General features: G+C 48.7%; 1 protein-coding gene across 1 annotated transcript in view; it reads right to left on the bottom strand.

Moving 5' to 3' along the window:
- Nucleotides 1-20,898, bottom strand: part of PDE9A (phosphodiesterase 9A) — a 49,800-nt gene extending 28,902 nt beyond the window's left edge. Inside the window, exons 1-4 of the mRNA XM_008932068.3 lie at nucleotides 20,830-20,898; nucleotides 7,914-7,984; nucleotides 6,221-6,298; nucleotides 5,315-5,358 (exon numbers count right to left, since the gene is read on the bottom strand). Coding sequence (XP_008930316.2) covers nucleotides 5,315-5,358; nucleotides 6,221-6,298; nucleotides 7,914-7,984; nucleotides 20,830-20,898 — 262 coding nt within the window. The remainder of the gene's footprint in view (nucleotides 1-5,314; nucleotides 5,359-6,220; nucleotides 6,299-7,913; nucleotides 7,985-20,829) is intronic.
- Between the last annotated feature and the right edge of the window lie 1,963 nt (nucleotides 20,899-22,861).

The following is a 22,861-nucleotide window of genomic DNA, read 5'->3' as shown; positions in this document are numbered from 1 at the left end:
GTTTCCTGCTGCAGCACCCCAAAACCCAACAGCAACTCTCTTCTCACCTCACCCCCCCACAGCAGCACCGTGAACGTGCAGCGTTTGCAAACGCAGGCGCTCATCAAGTCAGATTTCTGCACGACACACAGGGTGTTTTACACCTGACAAAAGAAAATCAGAACCCACCCCTCCAGAAGGTGCTGCAATCGTGTAATTCTGGGCAGGGGATGGCCGGCTCAGGCTTCCCCGGGCTTCCCATGGCTCATTCCCGTGCTCGCTGCGGGCACAGGGACTTCGGCTCCTTGCCCGTTGGCCTCTGCCAATCTCAGCAGGGAGCTTGGCTGGGACATCACAGAGGAAGGAGCCATTTTGCCTTGTCTCCAGCAGGTCAGGGAAGAAAGCAGGTGTGGGGCAATATGGCAGGAGCATTTTTTCCTGTGACTCCCACCGTGGCCGGATTGGAGGGCTGGCAGAGAGCGCACACCTTCCCTGCTGGGCGGGGACCAGGGACAGGCTGAGGCAGCTCAGGTTACCCTGCACTGACACAGATGGTTTATTACCCACTGCCAAGTGCCCTCTGCTTTGCACGGCCCTGCTCAGCAATAACTCTTCCTCTACTCTCTTACCAGCTGGGATCAAGGCCAGGGAGCCACCTCCATCCTCCCACTCTCCCTGTCTCCCCTTGCCATCCTGCCAGCCCCAACAGGCTGCAGGCAGGGACTGCATGGGGTTTGGGGAGGTGGCTTGGTTCCCCTCCATCTTTTCTGCTGTGGCCAAGGAAGGCTGGGAGGGCATGGGCATCTCCCTCTCCCTGCCAGCACCAGGCTGGTGAATTCATAGAATCATAGAGTCAGCTAGGTTGGAAAGGATCTCTGAGATCATCAAGTCCAACCCTTGATCCACTACCACCGTGGTTACCAGACCATGGCACTAAGTGCCACATGCAGTCTCATCTTAAAAACCTCCAGGGACAGAGAATCCACCACTTCCCTGGGCAGCCCATTCCAATGCCTGATTACTCTCTCTGTAAAGAATTTCTTCCTAATGTCTAACCTAAACCTTCCCTGGCAAAGCTTAAGACCATGCCCTCTTCTCCTACTGACAGTTGCCTGGGAGAAGAGATCAAACCCCACCCGGCTACAACCTCCAGTCAGGGAGTTGTAGAGAGTGATGAGGTCTCCCCTGAGGTCTCCCCTGAGCCTCCTCTTCCCCAGGCTGAACAGCCCCAGCTCCCTCAGCCTCTCCTCATAGGACTTGTGCTCAAGTCCCTTTACCAGCCCTTGTTGCTCTTCTCTGGACCTGCCACATTTCTCAGAAACGATTCTGCCTCTAGCTTGGGCTTCTGTCTGAATTTCACTTTTCGTGGTTTGTTTGGATCTAGGCATTCAGGGTAATTAAAAAAAACACAGGTGGACAGAAGCCTCAGGAAGAGGTGTGGGGTTCAAGCCCACATCCATGAATCACATCATATGGAGCACTGAATTCACTTGGCAGCCCAGGTTAATTTGGGTTCCTACACACAATTTCCCAATCAGGTGAGTAATCCTGAAGCAGCTGGCCTCGTCCCAATGCAGGCATCCATGTGGGGGATGCATGCAAGGAGCAGCAGACAGGAGGAGGATTTTGGTCTCACAGTCTCTGCCTCTTTGGTCTTGCCTGAGCTGCAAGTGTGAATAAGCCTCCAAAAGGAGAACAGAGATGTTCCAGAATAAGAAGACTTAGACACAGTGACAAGCTTCTGTCTCTTCACCAGCAGCAATCTGCACAAGATCTTGTGTATTTAATCATTCAGGGGGGAAAAGCAGCCCCTGCAGATCTCTGGTGCAGTCACTGGTGGGCTCAGTAGTGGTGGGCAAGGCAGGGTTGGCACCAGTTCAGACCTGGGCCCTCTAGCAGGCAGCTACACAGGTCTTGGTTGTGCTATTTCTCCCACTGCAAGCCAATATTCCTGGGGAGAGACCCTCTGTGCAGGTCCTAGAGAGCACATAAGCTGAAAAGGCAAATAACTGAGCAGTAAGTGAAGTGGGAGGTGAAGGCTCTGCCTATGGCCTCAGGCTGGTGATGTGGCTCTGATACATGGCCAGGATCCTGTCACTGGGCTGCTGAGCATGGAGGGGCAGGGGGGGAGCCCTTCCCACGTGCTGGCCTCCACCCCAGTCAGGCACTGCTCTCTTGGGTTTGCTCACCCATTTCCCCAGGGATGGGGGGATGCTTCTTTTGAAGGATACACCAGAACAAGCTGGAGACAGAGGTGCAGAGAGAACTTGGGATAACTCAGCACATCTTGTGCTCTTTCAGGTCACATCCCTGGTGAGATCTTTAATGACTTGTTCAGCCGCCCGAGTGCTTTGCTGCCCTGACTTTGGAGCAGTAGGAAAGTCCCTGTGCAGGTTTTCCTGCAACAGATCAGACTCACTTGATCTTCCACAATAGCTCCTTTCTCTGCACTATCAGAAACATGACAGAGTCCAATTTTATTTCTCAAGAGCGTACTGCTAGTAGGATTTGTTCGTTTAATTGTCATCTCCATCAATATTGCAGAGTGCCTGAATCCTGCTAATTAGAGTGACAACACAGCCATTTGTTTGTGAGTTTTGAGCCAGTTCCACCACGAGGACACAGACCAGGGCCCTTCTGCTGTCGGGAGGGAGAGGATGCCAGCTCAATGGGCTTGGGAGTTTTAACACTCCAGAGAGCAGGAAGGGTTTGGCACTGGGGGGGTTGATGCTCTGCTTGGACAGCCATGTGCCTTCTGGTCCAGGGCCACAAGAGGAGGGACAACATGTGACTCAACAGTCCCACAGAGCAGCTCAGCCTTTGCCTTTGCCTTGCAGACAGCTGACCCCTGATACAACCACTGCATCCAACCCTCACTGGAATAATAATTTTTTTATTTCCAATGATCTCCCATGACTGTGGCCAGGAAATGAAGAACAGTTTCTTAGCAGGACTCTGGTGGATATCTCCTCTGCTGGATAAAAGCCACTGCTTATATTTTCCTCCCGAAGGATCATATTTTCCAGTCCCACCTTTTACAGTCTTTGTTCTGCTGAAGTGTGTGTCATTCTTCTCCAGCTGCCTGGGAGACTGATGAAAAGAGGTGCATTGCCTCCCACCGCTGTGAAAATTGGGGTGACCCCCTTTTTGGCATGTATTTGGATGAGTTGCTTTGGGAAGCAGAATCACACAGGCAGAGTTGTTTAAGAAGTAAAGACTAGAACAGAGCTGGGTTTTTTTATTCTTCCTACTCTCAGCAAAATGTCAGGAATGCTTAAGATTAATGACAACCCATGTGAAAGAGAAACAGATACCAAGGAACATTAGTTCCATCACACTCAGTTCAACTTTCACCCCCTTTCCACAGCAGACTCTGTCTTATGCTTTGGTAACCTGTGGCCAGAATTTTTCTTGCCCTTTTCAGCTTAGATCTTTGGAAATCCTTGTTTTATAAAATGCAGGGAGGGAAGAGAGATCTCGCTGACACAGTGAGCTATGTTCTGCACAAAGCAGAGCCATGTGCTGTCAGCTGGGGATGAAGAATGAGGGCCTTGGGAGAGTGCGAAAAGTTATACACAGTCTTGTAAAAATATACGGTGAGCTTCGTGTTTGGGGAATAAAAAAAAAAAAGGTAGATTTTCTAGAAAGCCCTTCAATCAGCTTCCCAGCTGGTATGACACAGTGGCATTCCCTGGTAGAGCCATGCTGGCCCCATTTGCTGGTCTTTGTCTTGGGGCAAATGGCTACGGGTTACCCACACCCGCTGGCACACAGGGTGTGCACATGCTCCACCCCACCTTTTCTGATCTGATAATGCAGATACTGCACTCCTGGACCAGAAGAGTGATGCTGTTCCAGCAGTTTGTCACAAGGAAATAGCTCAGGAGACACCTTCTTTTCCCTTGGCAGCCACGTGTGTCCCTTGGCTTTGACTACCTCCTTCTGGCAGGAGCGGCAATCACTGACAGGGGACCTGCTCATGGCTTGTTACAAATCTTACTGTGGTTAAGCTCTTCCCTGTTTCATAGGCCCTTTATTCTTTTTACTCTCCACTTGCCTTTGTCCTCTGCATGCACAGGCTCCCTGCTGTTGCCTCCCTGTCTCCCCCACATCCTCCTACACTGCCTTGCTCTGCCTTTTTCCCTACAGATGTTTCTGCCACAGTGGATGCCTCATGGAGTGGCTTTGGTTCCCTGTGCCTCCCCATCTAAAAGAAGACAGTGCTGTGAGGCATTTTCTTACATAATACAGGAGCCTAAGCAAGAACAAGAGGTGGGACTTGCAGTGAGAGTAAGGAGGATGATGAGGTGGGACCAGCAAAACTGCATCATTCATGTCCCAACAGACTCACCCATTCCTGCAAGCTGCTTTTTCCAGTCCCAGGCTTTCTGTCTCACTCTTGATCTTTCTGTGCACTCTGTGTTTCCGAGATAATCTTAACCTCTTGCCCTTTGTCTCTCCTATCTTCCTGTTTTAGTGCTCCAAACAGTGTCCCCAGCTGACATCTCCTATCCTCCTGCAGTCTCTGCCTCAGCAGCTATTCCCTGTAGCTCCACAGTGCACAGGCTCAGGCTCCTGCTCAGGCTGCATTGATGTGAGTGGCAGAAGATACTGCATCTGCACAGATGAGCAAAACCACGAGCCAGATGCTCGACAGGAATTGCCCCAAGCAAATGTTCTGCTCCAGTGTCTGAGAGCTACAGGGCTGAGCATGACACTGGCAGGCAAAGAGGAATGGTAAAAGCACCATTTCAGTCCTGCCTGTGGAGTACAACAGTGCTGTGGCTGAGGAATGTGTTCCAGATGTGTTCTTTCACCCAGGCCTTCTTTAATCTTGTCAGGTGTGTTTAAATATTTATCACAGTTAGAGCTACCATGCCCACAGCAGAAATTATGTTCTCTCCTCACCCATTTGGAAATAACATGGGGCTCAAATGTTGTGCTGAGCTTTCCAGCAGAGCTTTGCTGAGAGATGAATAAGTTTCACAAAACACTGCAGGACAGGCTTTCACATAGTGCCTGTGTTGCCTAAAAAAACCCCACTGCTCTGTGCAAGACTTTTCCAAGGGCGTCAGGAGTGCTGAGTCAGACCAGGACGAGGCATGGGGAAAGTCCCCTGGACCTCAGCCATTCACCTCACCCTCAAATTCTTTGAAATCTAGGGACATTTTTAAAGCTTCCCTCCAGAACACTGTGATCAAACAACCTTTATTCTTGCTGTAGCCACAACCATGACAGCATCACCTTTCTTTCTTCCATCACAGCCACATAATTTCCACATACAAATGTTCACAAATTCAGCGGTAGTAAATTAAGTACAAAAGGGTTGTTTTACCTGAGAGCTGCTCAGTGCCAACAGGTATCACTTTGTATGGAGACCTGAAAGAGTCAGAGAGGGTTGATGTTAGCAACACTCAAAATGCAGTTTGTATTTCGGGCATTTTTCTGGACACATGACCCTCTGATTTACTAGAGACAGAGGGAACTTTGTTGTGCTGTACTGCCATGCAACAAACATGGCAAAAATGCCTCCTCTTTGGCAAGCCTTGACAAAGGCTTGAGAAAATTTGATGGTGAGATGGTGAGAAAATTTGGTAGGTCAGAAGGGAGCTCCAGTGGTGGGGATCATCTTTTTGCTCTGTCTTCACACATTGTCCTGCGATGCAGCTCCCTCCCAGCTGCTGGGGCTCCACCACAGGGTATCAGTGAGAGTAATGGCAGTGATAAACAATAATGAAATAAGTTATGAAGGAGTAACTGCCAGCAGTCAGTGTGAAACTCAGAGTGCCAGGCTGGACAAGCAACAGGAAACCAAAGAGAAAAAAGAGAAAGGGATCTGGAGAGGGGAAGGGCCAAAACCAGCATGGGAGAGACCCAAACTCATCAAAGACTTGGACTTCGCTTTTCAAGTAGCCTCCTGGTTGTGTCCTAGCAGAGCAATAAGGAGTGGGGGAACAAAGGAGCTCAGAGCCTTGACAGCAAACAGGGAGGGATGGCAACAGATGTGCAACATTAATTACTTGAAATCAGTATTTTGTCCTCAAATACTTCTGCTTTAAAAACAAGTAAAACCCTTCAAAACCAGCAGGCGTTGGGGTTATAGGCCAGCACGCATTTCTTTCTGTCATCCCCCTCCCTCCAGGGAGTTGCTCACTTCCCACTGCACACAAAAGGCAGGCAACCACCCCCCTTCCCTTGGGCTTGGCCCTGGTTTTGTGGAGCAGGTGGCAGCAGGATTTACCTCTCTGTGTTTGCAGGCATGGTCGGATCGATGGACACCATGCAGTTGTCCGCCGTCAAAAGGGAGATGGTTGTGTTCCTGAAAAGCGTGTTCCAAAGAGGATTATTTGACCTAGAAATGCCTGATGAAATCCTCTCCCTGGCCTGGAATTATCTGGGACCTGTGTTACCTCAGAAAGGGTCAAAGCACAGGACAGGGCAGGCTTGATGCTTCAGCCGCTTCAATTACCAGAAGTGTTTCTGGTAAAATGTAAAGCATGATCATCTTTGATCTCAGAGCAGACTTCTCTCCCTGCTAACTCATTTATTCAGTTGACTCATTGACTAATCATTTCTGTGAAAAAGCTGAGTTTTCTGATACATTGACTCAGCAGCTCTGTATTGACTCATATTGTACAAATGACTATTGGTGCTATGAATGTCTTCAAATTATTTAGTTACTCTTTTACCAAAACAAACAAAACAAATGTGTTGTTGAATATGGGGTCTTGTTTGTTGGTTTTTTTCAATACTGTGCTAAGTGTGATCTCATAGACTCAGATGTAAACCTTGCAGGTTTACTTTGGCTCCAGGAGCCTGATTGAAAATGCACAGTCCTTTGGAAACCTTCTAGTGAAAATAAAATGCCAAATATGCAGAGAACACCCTGATCATGAATAACTAAAACTGCTAAACAAAGATTCCTGGGTGATGGAGTGGAAATATTTGACATGATAGGCAAATGAGAGTTATTAACCTCTTTAATGTCAAATGGGAGGAAACAGTCACAATAATCAGCAAAGGGCATTAATTCTGCTCAGCAACTTATGCAAATTCTGAGTCAATACAGACAATTTTGTCTTTAAATCCTCAGAGATGGAGTCATGCAATAAACCCATGATTCTAGAGGTGACTAGGGGGCTTCCCTACTCCTGCTCCACTACCCTGGACAGGTGGTGCAGAAGGGGATGGATATTACACTGTGCCACCCTCCACCACTGACACACAACCACACATGATCCTGGATCCCTCTCAACGCAGAGGTCTCAGCTGGATGCTGCTCTCTCTAGGCTGAAGGTAAGAGAAACAAACCCTACAGGAAATTACAGCAGGAGGGAGGGATACATGGACTTTGCAGGACAACATAAATTAGGAAATACTTGCCCTGGGCAATGGATATGGGGATATTTATGTTCAATAAAATGGTTCTGCTGGGGTACTTTGCCTTTGACTACCCCATACCTGTGATTAGATAGTACTACATCTAAATAGAAAGCTTGTCACCTAGTGGCAATGATTCTCTTTGGCCCCAAATTTTGCCCTAAAAAATGGGCTCTAAACATAGGGCTGCATTTCACTCAATATGGGCAAAAATGTAATGCTGAGGGATAACTGGCAGAGGTGTACACAGCCTGTGTGTACTCAGGGCTGGACTTCTGCACTTGGTTTTATTATTTTAGATTTAGATCTCCTCTGTTCTACTCTGTTCCACTCTGTTCCTCAGGCACAGCCAGCACTGAAGTGGCTCAATGCCCTGCCAGAGCTTCCACACTCTTCCAGTTCTGGATTGTCCCAGTTTCTTCTTGCAGTAGATTGGAAGGAGAGAGAAGCCTGAATAGCAGCTAAATAAATCATTTGGGGCCTATCTTTAAATCGTTCCCAGAAGTAAAGAAACAGAAGTGAAATGAATGTCACAAATGAAAAGTCAGACCCACCTCGGTAACCCTGTTGCAATGCAGAAGAGGTCCATGATATCTTTGGAGTTGCAGTATTTACTAAAGATCACCTTCCAAACGGGACAGCAGCAGGGGGAAAAAGGAAGATGAAGAGAAAGGACGATTAGTTCCCAGTGAGATATGAACTCTATTCAGGCGTGAACTTGGCTAATTTTAAGGCACATTCTGTAATTTCAATTATCTGATTTGGCCTGTGAGCTGGAATATTTCTCTATTCCTGTTTAATACCTGTGTCTATTTTGATAAAGCAAGCAAAGCCCTGGCGACCTAATTGCTGTTCAGAAGTAGAGCAATAATGAACTATTGAATGAATAATGAGCAGTGAACTGAGAGCAAAAGGTTTTTGATAGTGCAGTACTGCTGCAGGGTGATAATAACTGTAAATTTTAGGATGTAAGAGCCCGGATTTAGGAACAAAGCAGCCCAGATTTGGGGAGGGCCTTGGATGTAAGAAAAGGGCACTGCTTTGGACTGTACCAGCATATGCTAGCTGTAAACTGAGCAGTGGTTTTTTCCCCCCAGCCCGTGCCAAATTTCCTGCTGACTGTTGGGTTTTGTTGTTTCTGCTGCTAGGTCAGAGCTCAGACCTGGAATTACAAAATTTGCCACTCTTACCTTCCCACCTCCCCAAACACCTTTTCATAGCCCCATCCTTCCACACACACCAGGCAGCCCCTATGCAGAAAAGACTGAGCAGTGCATCTGAGTACAACATCCCCTGATCCCACTGAGACACAGCCTTCAGTGACCCATTCCAATGCTACCATTTTTCCCAAGATTCCTGTGTCCATCAGGACATCTGGGTGATGGCCCTCCCTGTTTAAGAAATTGTTCTGCACCTGGGGTGCAGAAAGCACCTTAATAATACCATTGTAGTACTTTTCATCGGCCTCACTACACCCATGTACAATATTTCAGCTCTGTAACCTGAAGCTTATTTATGTTAGATGACTTGCCCAGTACCTTACCACGGCTAAGTGGCAGGCCAGAAATGGAACCCAGGAGTTCTAATTTGATTTCTCTTTGGATTCAGAGACAGCATGCTGCCTCTGAAAGAAAACTCTCAAGAACTCAACAGCAGCACTCTCTGCATGAGGAGTCTGCTGTTCCAATAAATACATGGTTATAGGATGTCTGAGCTCCACTGACCGAGGTCCCTGAGGTTGCTTTCACTCCAAACTCGTGTGCCCCCTGTGGGTACACATTGCACTGTCAAATCTTTCAGTGCTCTAAACCAAAAGTCTTGTTCCTAGTGGAAATACTGGGGGAAAAGTAGCCATCAGAAAGTACCAGCAGTGGAAAAAGCAAGTGTGGGTGGAATAAAAAGAAACTGTAGACATAAGAAAATAGGATTGAGTTCGAATGCTTCTGCCAGTGTTGGGTCTCTTCTCTCAGAGAAAACTCACTGTGTGAGTGACTATGATGGAGGCTTTGAACTTGCTGTGGAAATGAAGTGCCTCATTGCAGCTGGGTCCAGCCCACCTTCCTAGAGCCAGGAACAGCAGAGAGCAGTGGGGATGGTTTGTCTGGGGGCTGCTGAATTAATGGGATTGCTGCAGGGACTTGCAGTGGGGCAGCAGTGGTGTGGGGAGGGGCAGCTTCCCTCTCACATCCCACAGGAGGAGAGTGACACAGTTCAGGGATCTGGAACTGTTCAGGGTTCAGGATGCAGCAGCTCAAAGGGACCTGTGGAGGCCTAATGGCAAAACTCAGGAGGAGCAAAAAAGTGGTATTTTGCAGATGAGATCTGAGGCACAGGGAGATCAAGGTCAAAAATCTCCTCTCCTTGCAGGTGCCTTGCTGGAAATGTGATTTTCCACCCTCCAGAACCTCCCGTAGTATCCCATATTCTCACGGTTTCTATTGCCAGCCAACACAGACAGGAGGGATGTGCATGCCCATGGATCAGCCTCTAGGCTGGTGACCCAGAAAAGGAGGAATGTGTCACCTGGGATGACTGCTGGGAGGAGGAGGCAGGGTCTGCAGGAAGGGGGGCTGCCTGCAGTGGGGGGCTGTGGCCGCTCTCCCTGGATTGGGCAGGCTCTGTAAATTCAGGATCATGCTGGAAAAATAACATGCCACCATCTAATTAAAGACTCTCCCGAAAGGTGTAGGTGCCAGGAGGTAATTAAGCCTGCGGCCTCACTCCAGCAGCCTTGGTCTTCGAGTGCTTTAATTCCTAAATTGTAGGAATGTGCCTTGTCTGAGGTGCCTTTCGGACACCAGGGGAAATCCCTCACTTGAAGGGGTCACACAGTGAGGATCAGACCTCTGCCACTGGCAGTGGGACAACCATGGGAGAGTCCACAGGATGCTCTGCCAGTGAGGGGCTGCTAATGCCTACTCAGAGCTTGGGGCATCACGAGCCTGAAGTACCAGGAGAGCTGGGACAACATGGCAGGATTTGGCCAGGCTGGTTAGTCCTGGAAATGCACTGGCACTTCAGCAAAGCTTCAGCCCTCAGTTTTCACTGGTGTGAGGAGCCCTCCTACTCTTGAGTGAAGCACCAGGGGTTTTGTGGTAGAGAAGAGGATGACAGAGGTCACTTGCAGGGGCTTCTGTGACCCACCTTCCCTGTTTTCTGACCCAGATGAGATTACTCCAGGCAGAATCTCTATGAAACATGAAGGCACTTGATTGCTGAGGTAGGCAGTAACTGCTGCTGGGGAAATGGGTGTGTTTTAAAAGTCTGTGTTACCCAGTGATTGACCCTTGGTTATTAAACTACAGCAGCAATCAGAGCAATAAAACATTGCCAATCAAGCTCAGATAGGGCTGAAATCCAGCTCTAGCAGAACACAGCATCCTGCCAGCCTGATAGCTGCTAAAACTGGCTGACAGAATATTGGAGAGAACAACAACTGGTACATGCAGTAACTGAGCAGATGATGGTAATTGCAGCTGAACAGAAGGTAAAGGCTTGTGATGTGGCAGGAGTGCTATTTCAGGTATTGAGGTTCCTTATCCTGGAAATCAATTATTATTGACCAGGACAGACAAGAGAAGATGAAACATTAAAGGTAAGAAAGCTGGTCTGACCTGATGCATAGAAAGCAGTAGGAGCTTTCAGTGCACTGAGGATGAATTTTGATGTTTCCTTTTACTCCATGTAGTAGTGAAAGAGTGGGAAGCAAAACAAAGACTGTGGTACTAGATCACGAGCTATCTCCGTACATGATTTTTAGCTTTCCATACTTGACACTTTTACTGAAGTTTGCTACAAATGGATTTGTGAATCACCCACTGCACTTTGATACCCATCTCGGGATGGTTGTCCTCAGCTGGCTGGTTTTTTAATCAGAAAGCTCATGCTATTTAAAATTTTCTTCGATTGCAGCCTGCTGAGCTTTTCTGGTCATCTCCCTTCTGTTCTAAAACACAGCAGCCAGCCTCAGATGTTTCCCAGCAATATGCAATTGTCCCTGTTATTGTCCACAGGCTCGAGTTCCCAACAAAGTCAATGCCAGTTGTGCTGATGGAATACAATTGGGATGTATTTTAGAGAGACGGGAGGGCAGTACCGTGTACTATTGACGGCTCCAGCACAGTATAGGAATCCTATTTGCCTGGAGTCCATTATCATTGCAGGCACATCAGCAGCACCAAGGCAACACAGGGACACTTGGCCACATTTCAGCCGTCTGGGACACGTGGTTTGTCCCGTGAGCTGCAGATGGCTGACCTGCAGCTTTGAGGACAGGCAGCCCTGTTGGCACGAGCTGCTGAGGGCAGCATCTCACCCAGTCCTGTGAAGATGTCCTTAATCTGGTAGGTGTCCTAAAGCCATTCCTGTTCAGGCTGGGTCTCTGTGATGACATGTTTCTCTCTGTGGGTCTGATCCAGACCCACAGTCAGCACTGAGGAACTTCATCTGCCTTCAGATCTGTGTCAGCTGTCTCTGACCCACAGTCATGGTCTTGCTTAGGACCCTGCTCCTATGCTGGGTGAGAAGCCACTGCTGAAAGGTGTCTCACAGCACCTCATTCCCTGCATTAGTGCCTGGTGCTGGAAGGTATCCCTGCTTAGGACAGGTCTGAGACCTTGGTATGGAGCATAACAGAGGCCAAAGGCAGGAGACCACAGCAGTTTCTACAGCTGTGGCAGTGAGCTAAGATCATGCATGTATAGGGTTTCCTATAAGGAAATTCCAGGTTTCCTCATAACACACATCAAAAAAGCGCAGGTCAGCACAGCCCAAAAAAAGCCAGGGATGAACCTCCTGACTCACCTCCTAGGAAAAAGAGTGAACACAGACCACATTGCCTGGTGGTACGAGAGTCTGCTGCAAGACCAGTCAACACAAGACACTCAGCTGCCATTGTCATTTCTGAAAGCAAAGGCAGAGTCAAAATCACGTCTAAGCAGAGTCACAGCAGTGATACACCGCCTGGGAAAGGGAAACAGAGGCCTCTGCTTCAGCCTGCAGATTGATGACTAAATGCCACGAAGAAAACCAGCCACATATAAACCCTGTTAATTGCATTTCCCTTGGATTTGTGCCAGGAGGAAAAGAACATATTCCTCAAAAGTGATGCAGCATCTGCAAACAATTTGTTTCCCCTGTTTGAGAGTTGCCACGATACCATAGTTCAGTCCTTGTTACTGTTAGCAAAACTCCTGAGATGGTGGATGCCCCATCCCTGAAAACATTCAAGGCCAGGTCTGGTGGGACTCTGGGGAACCTGATGCAGCTGGAGAAGTCCCTGCTCATTGCAGGGGGTTGAACTAGATGACTTTTAAAGGTCCCTTCCAACCCAAACCGTGCTATGATTCTACCACGTGTAGAAAAAAAATTACAGGAAAACTAGTCCTCTCTGAATTTAGCTTGTTTTTTTTCAGTAAGTCTCCATCAAGACCAAGGATCAGCCCTTTGATTTAAGTGGGGAATGCTGCCTGTCTGCCTTGGAACGTAACATGACGCAAATGGGGGAAAAGCAGAATGAATAATAACTGAGGCTTTTTGGAGTGGAAATAATATTTTGATGAAGCATGCAGTGACTGCAAAGTAGGACAGCGTGGCTCGATGGGGATGCCTGGTCCCTGGCCTGGAGCTCACTTCTGTGGGACTGGTTTCCTTCCTGGAGACAGTTCTGCATTTTTTGAAACATTTTTCTTCTGAAATAAGGAGCCATTGTCTCTTAATCCATAGTATCCACCTCTGCTCTAGGAGGATTTGTAAACCCCTCTCGGTCAGAGTAGGGATTAAGAGCCTTAGTACTCTGGCTGGCTTTCCCACTCAAAGAGGCAGTTCAGATTAAGGACTGTGATGGAGATATTACTAAGGCACCATTGTGCACATACCCTGCAGTTTACAACTAATCATGCTGTATTTTGCTTTCAGATAGGATGGGTAAAAACATAGCTTACAAATCCAATTTCTGTTCTATATTTGATCCTCAGAACAGCTAATCCTCTCTGTAAACAGCAAACCCTGTCCACAATGTTATCCTGTTCTGATCTCTTGTCAGTAATTGTGTTTTGTTCCAAAAATTTAACTCCTGTTTTATTTTTTTTACCCTAGTAAAAATAATGCAGAAATATTTTTGAAGCCAGAGTGCCCTCAGTTTCCAGTTCTACTTATTTTTTCTGGTCTCAACCTGCTGTGTTCAAGACTTGAGCACTTGGTGATGTCTTTCATTCAGCTCAATGAGCAATGTTCAGAGTCAGGGTTGAAACTGCAGAGTTGAAACAATCTAAATTATAATCTTTCACTAACGAGACTGGGGGATAGCGTGTCAGAAAAGATTCTGGTAAAACTCAGTTATGTATCTTGCATGGGCTGTGAAAATTGCTGTTGCTTCTGTAAGAGCAGCTTTCATGCAGGATTTATGAACTGCGAAGGCAAAAGGCTGATGTGAAATTTTTCATTGTGATTTTTCCCTGTCTCTCCAGTGGCCCACATCAAACCAAAGCAGAAGTTTTAGATACCACTCTGTAAGAATCACTGGAAGGAATTCATAGTTCTAGGTATGTAAGAAAATAGGTCTTCCTCAAAAAATATCGATAAATGACCTATCAGTTATAGTCCCCGATATCCAACAGAACCCTTACCTAAAATCCCATATCTAAACATCTTCCAGGTTTCTCATTCTTTGAATTCAGATGCAAACATAACATGAGCCCAACTACACCCAAATTATCAGTCTCTCTTCTATTTCTTGCACTAATTAACAGCTGACACTCAGAAAACCACTCATTTATCTGAGCTTCGAATGTTGGGCGGTATTAAAAATAGTCTGCCAGAATCACCATCTGTTTGATGCAGTGGTAGCTTCTGCAAGAGGAGAACAGAGAAATCGGTGCATGTGTGCATGTACATGTGTGGGGGAGAAAACATGAGAGCCCTCAGCTGGGAGTGTGAGCAAAAACGAGAAGTTCCGCGGGCGCCTCAGACGCCACTTCTGCCCAAGGAGGAGAAACGTGGTAGATGTTCTGCTTTCCACAGATGGAGCTCTGTGATCCTGCTGATTCACACTTACCTTTGGGCAGGGACACGGCTCGACAACGTTCATTTCAGCATGGTACCCAAGTGGAATGTTTGGGGGGGTTCGTGTGACGTAACTTTACCCGTCTACAAGTGCAGCATCTCTGCTATGTCTCTCTGCTGTGTGTCTCTCTCCTAGACTTCTTCTCTTGCCAGCAGAGAAAGGGGATGACTTCCAAATGGTAAATTAGCCCACATGTCTCCAAATCCCACTTTTAAGACAGGATGTATCATCCCCTGGTGACACCACCCACCTCCCCTGTGACTGCAGGGCACCCTGCGTGACTCGTTTGGAGCAGTCAGCACTAACTCTGAGATGTCTGTGGCTCATGGACAACTGGGGTGAATCCCACTAGTTTCCTAATTATATGCATCACCCTAAAATAAGAAACAGGAGCTGCCAGACAGAGCTGACGTACCAGGATCCCGAGGCGTGTGGTATGTGGTAAGTCACAAGTCCCTTCCCTGTAACATCCCTGAACAGAGAGATATGGGAAAAGAGTCTTTTCTCTTTCTAGGAAAGGAGAGTTGTCTACGATACACTCGTATAGGTGTGACCCCAGGACAATTTTGGACGCCATGGAAAGGGACAGCGTGGCAGAGGTTGGCTTTTTCACTATGGGCAATGAAGGATCTCATTACTTTTTAGGGTCATTGAGGCTCATGGCTCATGAGGGTTACATTTAACAGAGACTTGTGCAACCTACTGACTATACTAAGGGACATATTGCCAATATTCAGTACTAATAACTAATGGCAGAATATAACCAGGAACCTGCAGTGCTGGTTGTGAGGGGCCAAGATGAAAGTTTCTTATTTTCTGCAGCAGAAACAAAAGTATTTAATAAAAGTATTTCAGGCTTTGACAAATAACACAAATGTCTATACTCTGTTTTTTTTTCTCAACGTAAAAAGGGCACACATTTGCTGCTAATGGAATACTAAGTGCAATTAACCCTGCAGCACATGAATGCATTAGCCTTGAAATGTTTTGTAAACTGGATAATAAAGAGCTTCAGCACCAAATGTTCTCACTAAATGTGAGTGAGGCTAGGCTGTTTGTTTCAAAACTTCTCTCATAATTAAAGTCTGTGCTTGATAATGCAGGACTGTTAGAAGGGTAATGTTAGTTTACAGAGTAAGGAAAAGCAGGTATGGAGAGAGACCAGTGAAAGGCCAACTTTCAGCTATAGAATTAAGTTCATAAGAAAGGTGAGAGAAACAGAATGGTTTTGTCTTGTTTCTACTGAGCCAGAAGAGTTATATATGAGGAGCATAAGTTGCTATGGTTGGCTTGTCCAAACTCATGGGTAGAGTCACCTACAAGTAAAGTCTTAAGCTTACCCTTTGTCTTGACCAGTGTGAACATAAACTGTAATAATTATGTTAGACTGAGTGTGACTTCAGAGAGGTAAACAGCAGCAAACAAGCCTTTCTGGGTGATGGGTATGGAAGAATTATGGAGCTACCCTGGAATTATGGAACTGTGCTGGGATCATGTTTTGTTCCCCCAAATGCTTTGAGAAGCCCTCACTGGGGAGGAAAGAGAAGGGGGAGTAGGGGAGAGACAGGCCCCAAGTATGACATTATCTTTCACTTTTTAAAAAAATTTTAAGCCATTTTTACTCCTTAAAATGTTTGTGTGCTGTAATGTGCTGGAGTTTTAGGAACCTGCTGTTCATTTCCTTCTCTTTTACAACAAGAACATCCAGCAGGCCCCTTGAATTCACCAGGGCCTGCTAAAATCAGAAAGCCAAGGTTAGCCAAGACCAGTGGCCAGACTCAGTCTGTGCTACTTGGTACCCTCCTGCACCCACAGAGACCTGCTAGCAGCAAGCAAGTGGCCTTGATCACACAAAAACATACTTATGTCTCACTGTGCTAAAGTAGGATTTGGGACCAACTTGTCACTGCACGAGACAAACTTGTGAAAACCAGCTGGACAGAGCAGAACCCAGAGGGGTGTCCATGTCCTGACTGCCCATGAACATCCCCCTGTGCACCCCTTGGATGGCTGGCAGATGAAAGGGTGTTCCCCCAAATCATCAGTCCAAAAAGATCAGGGGTGGGGTCCATGTGCTGAGAGAGTCATCAGGATGCAAAAATATTTCATCGCCTTGAGGGGACCGTCACATCATTATTTTTCTTCTGTGTTTTGTTTTCAATCTGAATCCAGTTTGGCGTGTTAAAAATAGCATGGTGAGCTTTGGAAAAATCTGTTGGGTTTGCTGGAGCCTGGGCTTTTATACCACAGATGCTGCTGCTCTAACTCAAAAGAAAAGCTCACGTGACAGGAAAGATTCCTGGGCGCTGACATCCTGGCATCGATGCGATGGCCACGGCACCAAAATGCTGCCTGAGCCTTGTCCTGTTCCTTGTGTTCCAAGAGGAACAGTGGATGTGGATGGCTCAGTTCAGTAGACACCCAGAAAGCCTGAACTCAATAAATTCCTTTGAGAAAGAAAAAGAAGGTAATTTCTCTGTTAAACATCCGGAATGACTCAGTAAACCAGAAAAATGACTCTAGAATTCTTTACTTGCTTTCTGAAGAAGCGGAAAATACCACACTGAGTGATTTCATGGAATCCTTGACAAAGGCAGCGGTCCTTTTCTTTTTTTCCAGTTAGTTCAGGCTCTGTACCCCTCTGATTTTCCATGCTTGATACAAATATGATGTTGATTAAGTCACTGGAAACATAAATCCTCTTGAATTAAGCATTTTTCTCAGAGGAACTCCTTGCAACTCTGTAAGCAAAGCCACTACCCTGTGACATTTGAAAAGGAGAGCCAGGAAGCCACCCAGCTGAGAATAAGGCCACTGGCTGGTTCAGCTCTGCTACCATTTAAATCTCAAAGGTCAAGAGAAAATGTTCCCAGTAGTTTCTTCATGGAAAAAAAGATTGGGTATGAGCTGGGGAACGTTTCCTTGATGGTGGATTTTTAATTCAAAACAGAATCAATAGAAATTTTTCTTAAAAAAACGCAGCCAAAGGGTTAATAATAACACTATGAAGGAAAATAAAACTCCAGATCCAGCTTAAGTTTGGCAGAGCAAACCTCACCTCTCGGCTGAGGTTGGGGGCTTGGATGCTTGACCCCATCTAGTGGCACTCCAGGAACCACGAGAAATCCCTGCTCATGGTGGTGTGTTGAGATCAACTCGTCCTATATGAAACACAGCCATGGCTTCCCCTTGTCCTGCTGTCTTCTCCTTCACCCAGCAGCAGGCCAGGCTGTGGCAGGGCTGGGACATGGATGTGTTTCCCTGTGTGCTCAACCCTGGGGGCACGTGTGTGTCCAGGCAGGCAGGTAATGAACTCCTGCCTGTCTCTGGGAGAGAGGATCCTTTAAAAATAAATAACCTGAGCGGCACTTGTTTCCCCCAGGTGTGCATCCCCTTATGTAGGTGCTGGATGGGAAATGAATTATGCTGTAATTTAATTTTTCAATCAGCTCTGAGAATGAGTGACCTCTTTGAAGCCTGACTGTGCAGAGCCCTGGTTTGGTGTGCAGCTGTAACATCCCAAAGACATTGATCTTCCCTCTCCCACGGCCCTGGCATGGCCATCCCCTCCACTTCCTACTACATTTGGCTCTACTTCTCCCATGGGAGGCCCTCATGCCCTGCCCCTTGACCAGGGCAGAGCTCGAAGCCACCCTTTTGGGGATCTCAAGCTCAGGTGCCTGTGGGGGTACCATGGGTGGTGTCAGCTGGGCTGGGGTGGGTCACCTCAGGTCCCTCCCAGTGCAGAGCCCTTGGTGCCCCAGAACAGAGAGATGTTCAGTCAGCTCTGCCCCCTGGAGAGCCCACCCCTGTGCTCAGCTTTGGTGAAGGCCATTTTTGGTCATGTCTCTGAAAGGCCAGTTTACCAAACTGTGACAAACAACTGGGAGCCCTTGCGGGCACAGGAAGGATGGGGACAAGGGGAGAGGGTGGGAGTTGAGGAAATTGTGGAGGTAGGGGCTAGGATTCCCCAGCATGATGTAGGAGTGATGCGCAGCAGCAGTGGGCTGGAATTCCTTCTTCTCCCAGCCTCCCACCATCCTCCCTCAGGAGGCTACTGGCACTGGCCTTGCAGATATGGACCCCAGCTCTTCCTCTGGGACGTGCTGGCCTTGGTGTGGTCCTGCCTTCAACCCCTGCTGATGGTGCCTCCTGGCTCTCCTAACTCCTGGGAAGGATTTCAAAGCCAGCAAACTCTTCTTTCGTAATCCCTGCGTCCCTCTGCCCTCCCTGCTGTGCCCCTGTGGACCTGCCAACACACAAACCCACTTAGCTTAATTCCACACTCCCGCTGCAGAGCGCTTCCAAAGGGCTCCTCTGCAACACTCAGGTCCCCGGGGGAGGCAGCGTGTGGCTCTCTGAGCCGGGTTTGTCCCTTCATTTACCCCCGTGCCGAGGTGAAACAGCTCCTCCCAAAGTCAGCAGCACAGGATGAGGCCACGGAAACACAACACTGCCTGTGAGTAATTGCCACCACAACGAGTGCCCACCTCTATGGCACGACTGTGAGACCAGCAGGCCAGTTGCAAGTTGGAGCTGAGCCTTTTCAAACTCAACAAGTGCTATTATAATGAAGCCCATACCTCCGTTACTGGTTGACAAGTAGCTTAGCATTGATTTAATGAGTTCCCTTTAGAAGCCTCCAATGCTACATTCCTTGGAAGATTAAGGGCTGTTGCCTTTTTTTTTTTTTTCCCCTTCTGCTTCTTTCTAATGATGTTGTTACTGAGGAGGCAGGAGAATCTGAGATATGCCCTGCTTACCGCTGGGTGAACCCCATTTACACAGCACTTTTACTTCAGGAATCCTTCCAAACACTGCACAGATGGAATTTTACATCTGACAAAAGAAACAGATAACGTTTATCGAGCTTAAAACCCCTTAATACCGCCTGAGTTTGCATTTGCTTGCTCATGTGACTGTGCCTCTTCTGTGTTTTTAGTGTCAAAAGTACTCTCCAGAGGCTGCCTTGAGAAATGCTGCATTGTTTTCTTTTTAAGCCAGTATAGATGACAATGTGCTTTACTGATAGCTATGGAAACGCTCAGCACTCTTTCAAAATGTGGAAACGTTTTTGTACTGAACTGTACAGGTACCAGGGAGCTCCATACAACCCTTGCTTCGGGGGGCTGTCAGGCAACCAATTAATTAAGCCCCGGCAAAAGAGAATCAGTGCCCTCAGCTCAGCAGAGCCGGCACCGACGAGCCCGCGGTGGCACAAGAAGACAGAGGAAGAGGGGCACGTCTAAAACAGATGAAGAGGAGCAGCGTTCTCTGGGAAATCTGGCACAGATTTGGATTCTCCAAGGTCTTGTTCCTGAGGACACGACTTTGGCGGTCGCGTTGGGTCTCCAGGGCAGTGACTGTAGGCAACGGAGACGTGCGTGGTGGGATGGGACTGTGAGTATCAGCTATTTAGTCACTTCTGTTGTCACTCGCACAGCAAAGGGGAGGGAAGAGAAAGGGCATCTTCCCTGTCTCTTTTTAAAGGAGAAACTAAGGGCGAAGATGGATGAAATGAAAATTTAGAGCAGGAAGACGAGAGATTCGCATTGTGCAAGTCAGAGTTTACTTGCTCTGGGAGCCTCGCAGCAGCTCTCTGCTACAGAAAAGGCACTTGGTTTGTGGCCAAAGAATTGCTGACAAAAAAAGAAGAAAAAAAAAAAAAGGAAAAAAAGACTCGCACGAGCGCGGCGGATTGTTTCTCTTTAAAAGCAGTGGGCCGTCAGCCCGGCAGCGTGCGAGCTCTCCCTTTTCAGCCAGAACACATTTTCTCCCGCAGTTCCCCCTGCGCTGTGAAGCGTGGTTAACCAAACAAGGCAGGCGAATGGCGGGGGAAAGTTTTAATTAACGCTTTATCGGCGTTTCACGAACAGCTCGGCAGAGGCGGCGGGGACCCCGCAGCCCCCCGGCGATGCGGCGGCACCGCCGCCGGGCACCGCCTGCCCTTCGGCGCGGCCCCGGGAAAATGCCCATCACCAAAACCCTCCGGGAAGGCAGTGTCCAAAGGAATCGGTGCATTCCCGGCTCCCACTGCCTGCGGGGAAAGCCTCGCCGCAGGCAAAACTTTGTAAACGCGTCGCGACGCGGCTCCGGGTGAGGAAGCGGGGATGCGAAACCCCAGGATCCCCAACGCCGGCAGGGAGAGCTGGCAGCGAGTTAGTGCTGGCAGCGCCCAGCCCTCCCCTGCTGCCAGCCTCCCCTTCCCCTTTAAATAAACATCCGTGTACAAAGCAGAAGGCACTCAAGATCCCCCCCCCCTTTCCCCTTAGAAAGGGATTTGGAGCCCGCACCGGCGCTCAATGCAAACGCGCGTCTGAGTCGCGGCACAGAAATGAGTCGTGCAGCGAACACAGCCCCGCAGCCGCCGTCCGGAGACGCTACTTCGTGAAAAACAGCAAAAGTACCTTTTGAATTCTTCCATCAATATCCAAATAAATACACTTGGGCCGGTAAGTTGAGGAGGCAGATCCCATCTTGCTACTGTTGGGCTTTCACCGGACTTGTTTCCAGTGTCAAACGGAGCAGAAAATCAGGTTTATCCTACCAAGCCGAGCCACCGCTGCCTGGCAGTTTGGTGTCCCCGCTCTTCTGTATCCCACTGTACTCTCATTCTGGGAAGGTCCCTCCTCTAACATGCATGCATTTTGCTGTGCCTCTGTCTCTCTCTGCCACCTCCTTTTAGTTTTGCTTCCCTCCAAATCCAGCTGCTTCGGACAGGGAAAGACACAGGCTCCAGATGCTCTCCGCGAGTCCCCGTTCCATTCCCATAGCAACAACCCCTCCTGGCTTTAGGGCTGAGAGCTGCTGGGCATCGGCATTGTGGCTCTGCCCCTGGGACTGACCAGCTCCTGTTATGCACAAGACCATGTGGCACTTATCCCTCGGGGGGAGAAGGGGAGGGGGGGCTGAGGAGGGGGAAAACCCTCCTGCATCAGGGTGGTGAGAGACGTAATTTGATTTTGTGATGAAATAGGACCATAATTATTAATTAGTGCCTCTCCTGGTGAGCTGCTCGCACCCCGCAAGCAGTGTGATAGGGTCCCACCTGGAAGTGCCCTGTATTGGAAGTGCTTTCAAACACACGCAGCAGCTGGGGCTCGGACCATCTCAACCCAAACCCAGCAGCTCCATTCCCACATCCCTCCTGTCATCATTACAAGGACAAAAAGAAAAAGCAGCAGTTTTTTTTTTTTTTCTTTTTTTCCCCTGTAAGCTCCAGAAGCATGAAGAAAGTGCAAAGCCCATGCTCTCGCCCACCGCCATCCGAGCCACCCCCGGAGAGAAGGAATTTGTTATTTTAAGGGACTGTGAAATATCCTGGCAAAGGCATCTCCTGGGAGAAGGCGCAGCCGAGAAGCAGGAGGGAGCAAAGCATCCGACGGTGTGTTCTCGGAGCGGATGCCGAATGCCATCTGCTGTGCTGCGCTGCAGAGCCCGGGGGAGCCGGAGCGGCGGCAGCGGCGGGTGATGCTCGGTCACGGACGGGAGAGAGGTTTGGAGGCAGCGGTTCCTCCGCCCTCGCAGGGCGAGAGGTGCCCGATGGGCTGCAAGCCTGGAAACAGCGCCAGCTCGCCGTGTTTTCTGATGGAGGGGCCGCAAGAACATTTCCCGGCCACCTCCCTCTGTGCTGCAGGCTGGGAGAGCCGGGCTCGGGACAGCGGGGTCGGTGCTGCCCACCCTGCCCACCCCTAAGCCTTGTTGTAGCCGGAGTGAGACACTCCCGACCCACAGGCTCAGGCACCAGGAGCAGCCTCGGCTGCCCCGGAACACGCAGGGCTTTGCCTCTGAGTGAAAGGGATTCCTGAGGGCTGGGGGGCTGAGCAGGTCCCAGAGCCCGTTTGGGAGGCAGAGCCAGGCTGGCCTTTCAGACTGAAGCCAGCAGAACTCCTCAAGCCCTCAGAGCCAGTGGCAAGGTGACACCTTTGGGAAGTGCAAGCCTCTGCTTCACATTCTTCCTCTGCCAGCTTGGAGCTGGCACTGGAAGTCTTCCAGGAGAGATCCTTTGCCCCTGGTGGGTTGTCCCCTGGGTGGTGTTACAGTCTATCCCATAGAATCATAGAATATTCTGAGTTGGAAGGGACATACATGGATCACTGAAGTCCCACTCCTGCCCCTGCACGTGACAGAATCATGCTATAAGCTGTCCTGGAGGTTACCCTCTAGGCTATTTTTCAGCCTATCCCACAAACTATCCTGCAAACTGGATAATCCTGGAGGTTAATCCCTTGGATAATTCCATAGGCTATCCCCATGGCTATTCTGACATGGGCACAGCTTCTCCCACTGCAACAGCCCTCCCACATCAACCCCACTGCTTCTGTACATGGGTCATGACTTCGGTGCCCCATCCCTTCATCCCCTGCTCTGCCTTAATCCTGTTTTACCTGAATGCCTTGGTTGACCTTGTCAAGCAGCAGATACCTGAGGGAGATGGCC

The sequence above is a fragment of the Manacus vitellinus genome, unplaced genomic scaffold (assembly GCF_001715985.3).
Source record: "Manacus vitellinus isolate BGI_N305 unplaced genomic scaffold, ASM171598v3 scaffold_7_pilon, whole genome shotgun sequence".
Lineage (NCBI taxonomy): Eukaryota > Metazoa > Chordata > Aves > Passeriformes > Pipridae > Manacus > Manacus vitellinus.
Note: the sequence above shows the minus strand (reverse complement) of the source record. Positions and strands in the feature narration are given on the sequence as shown.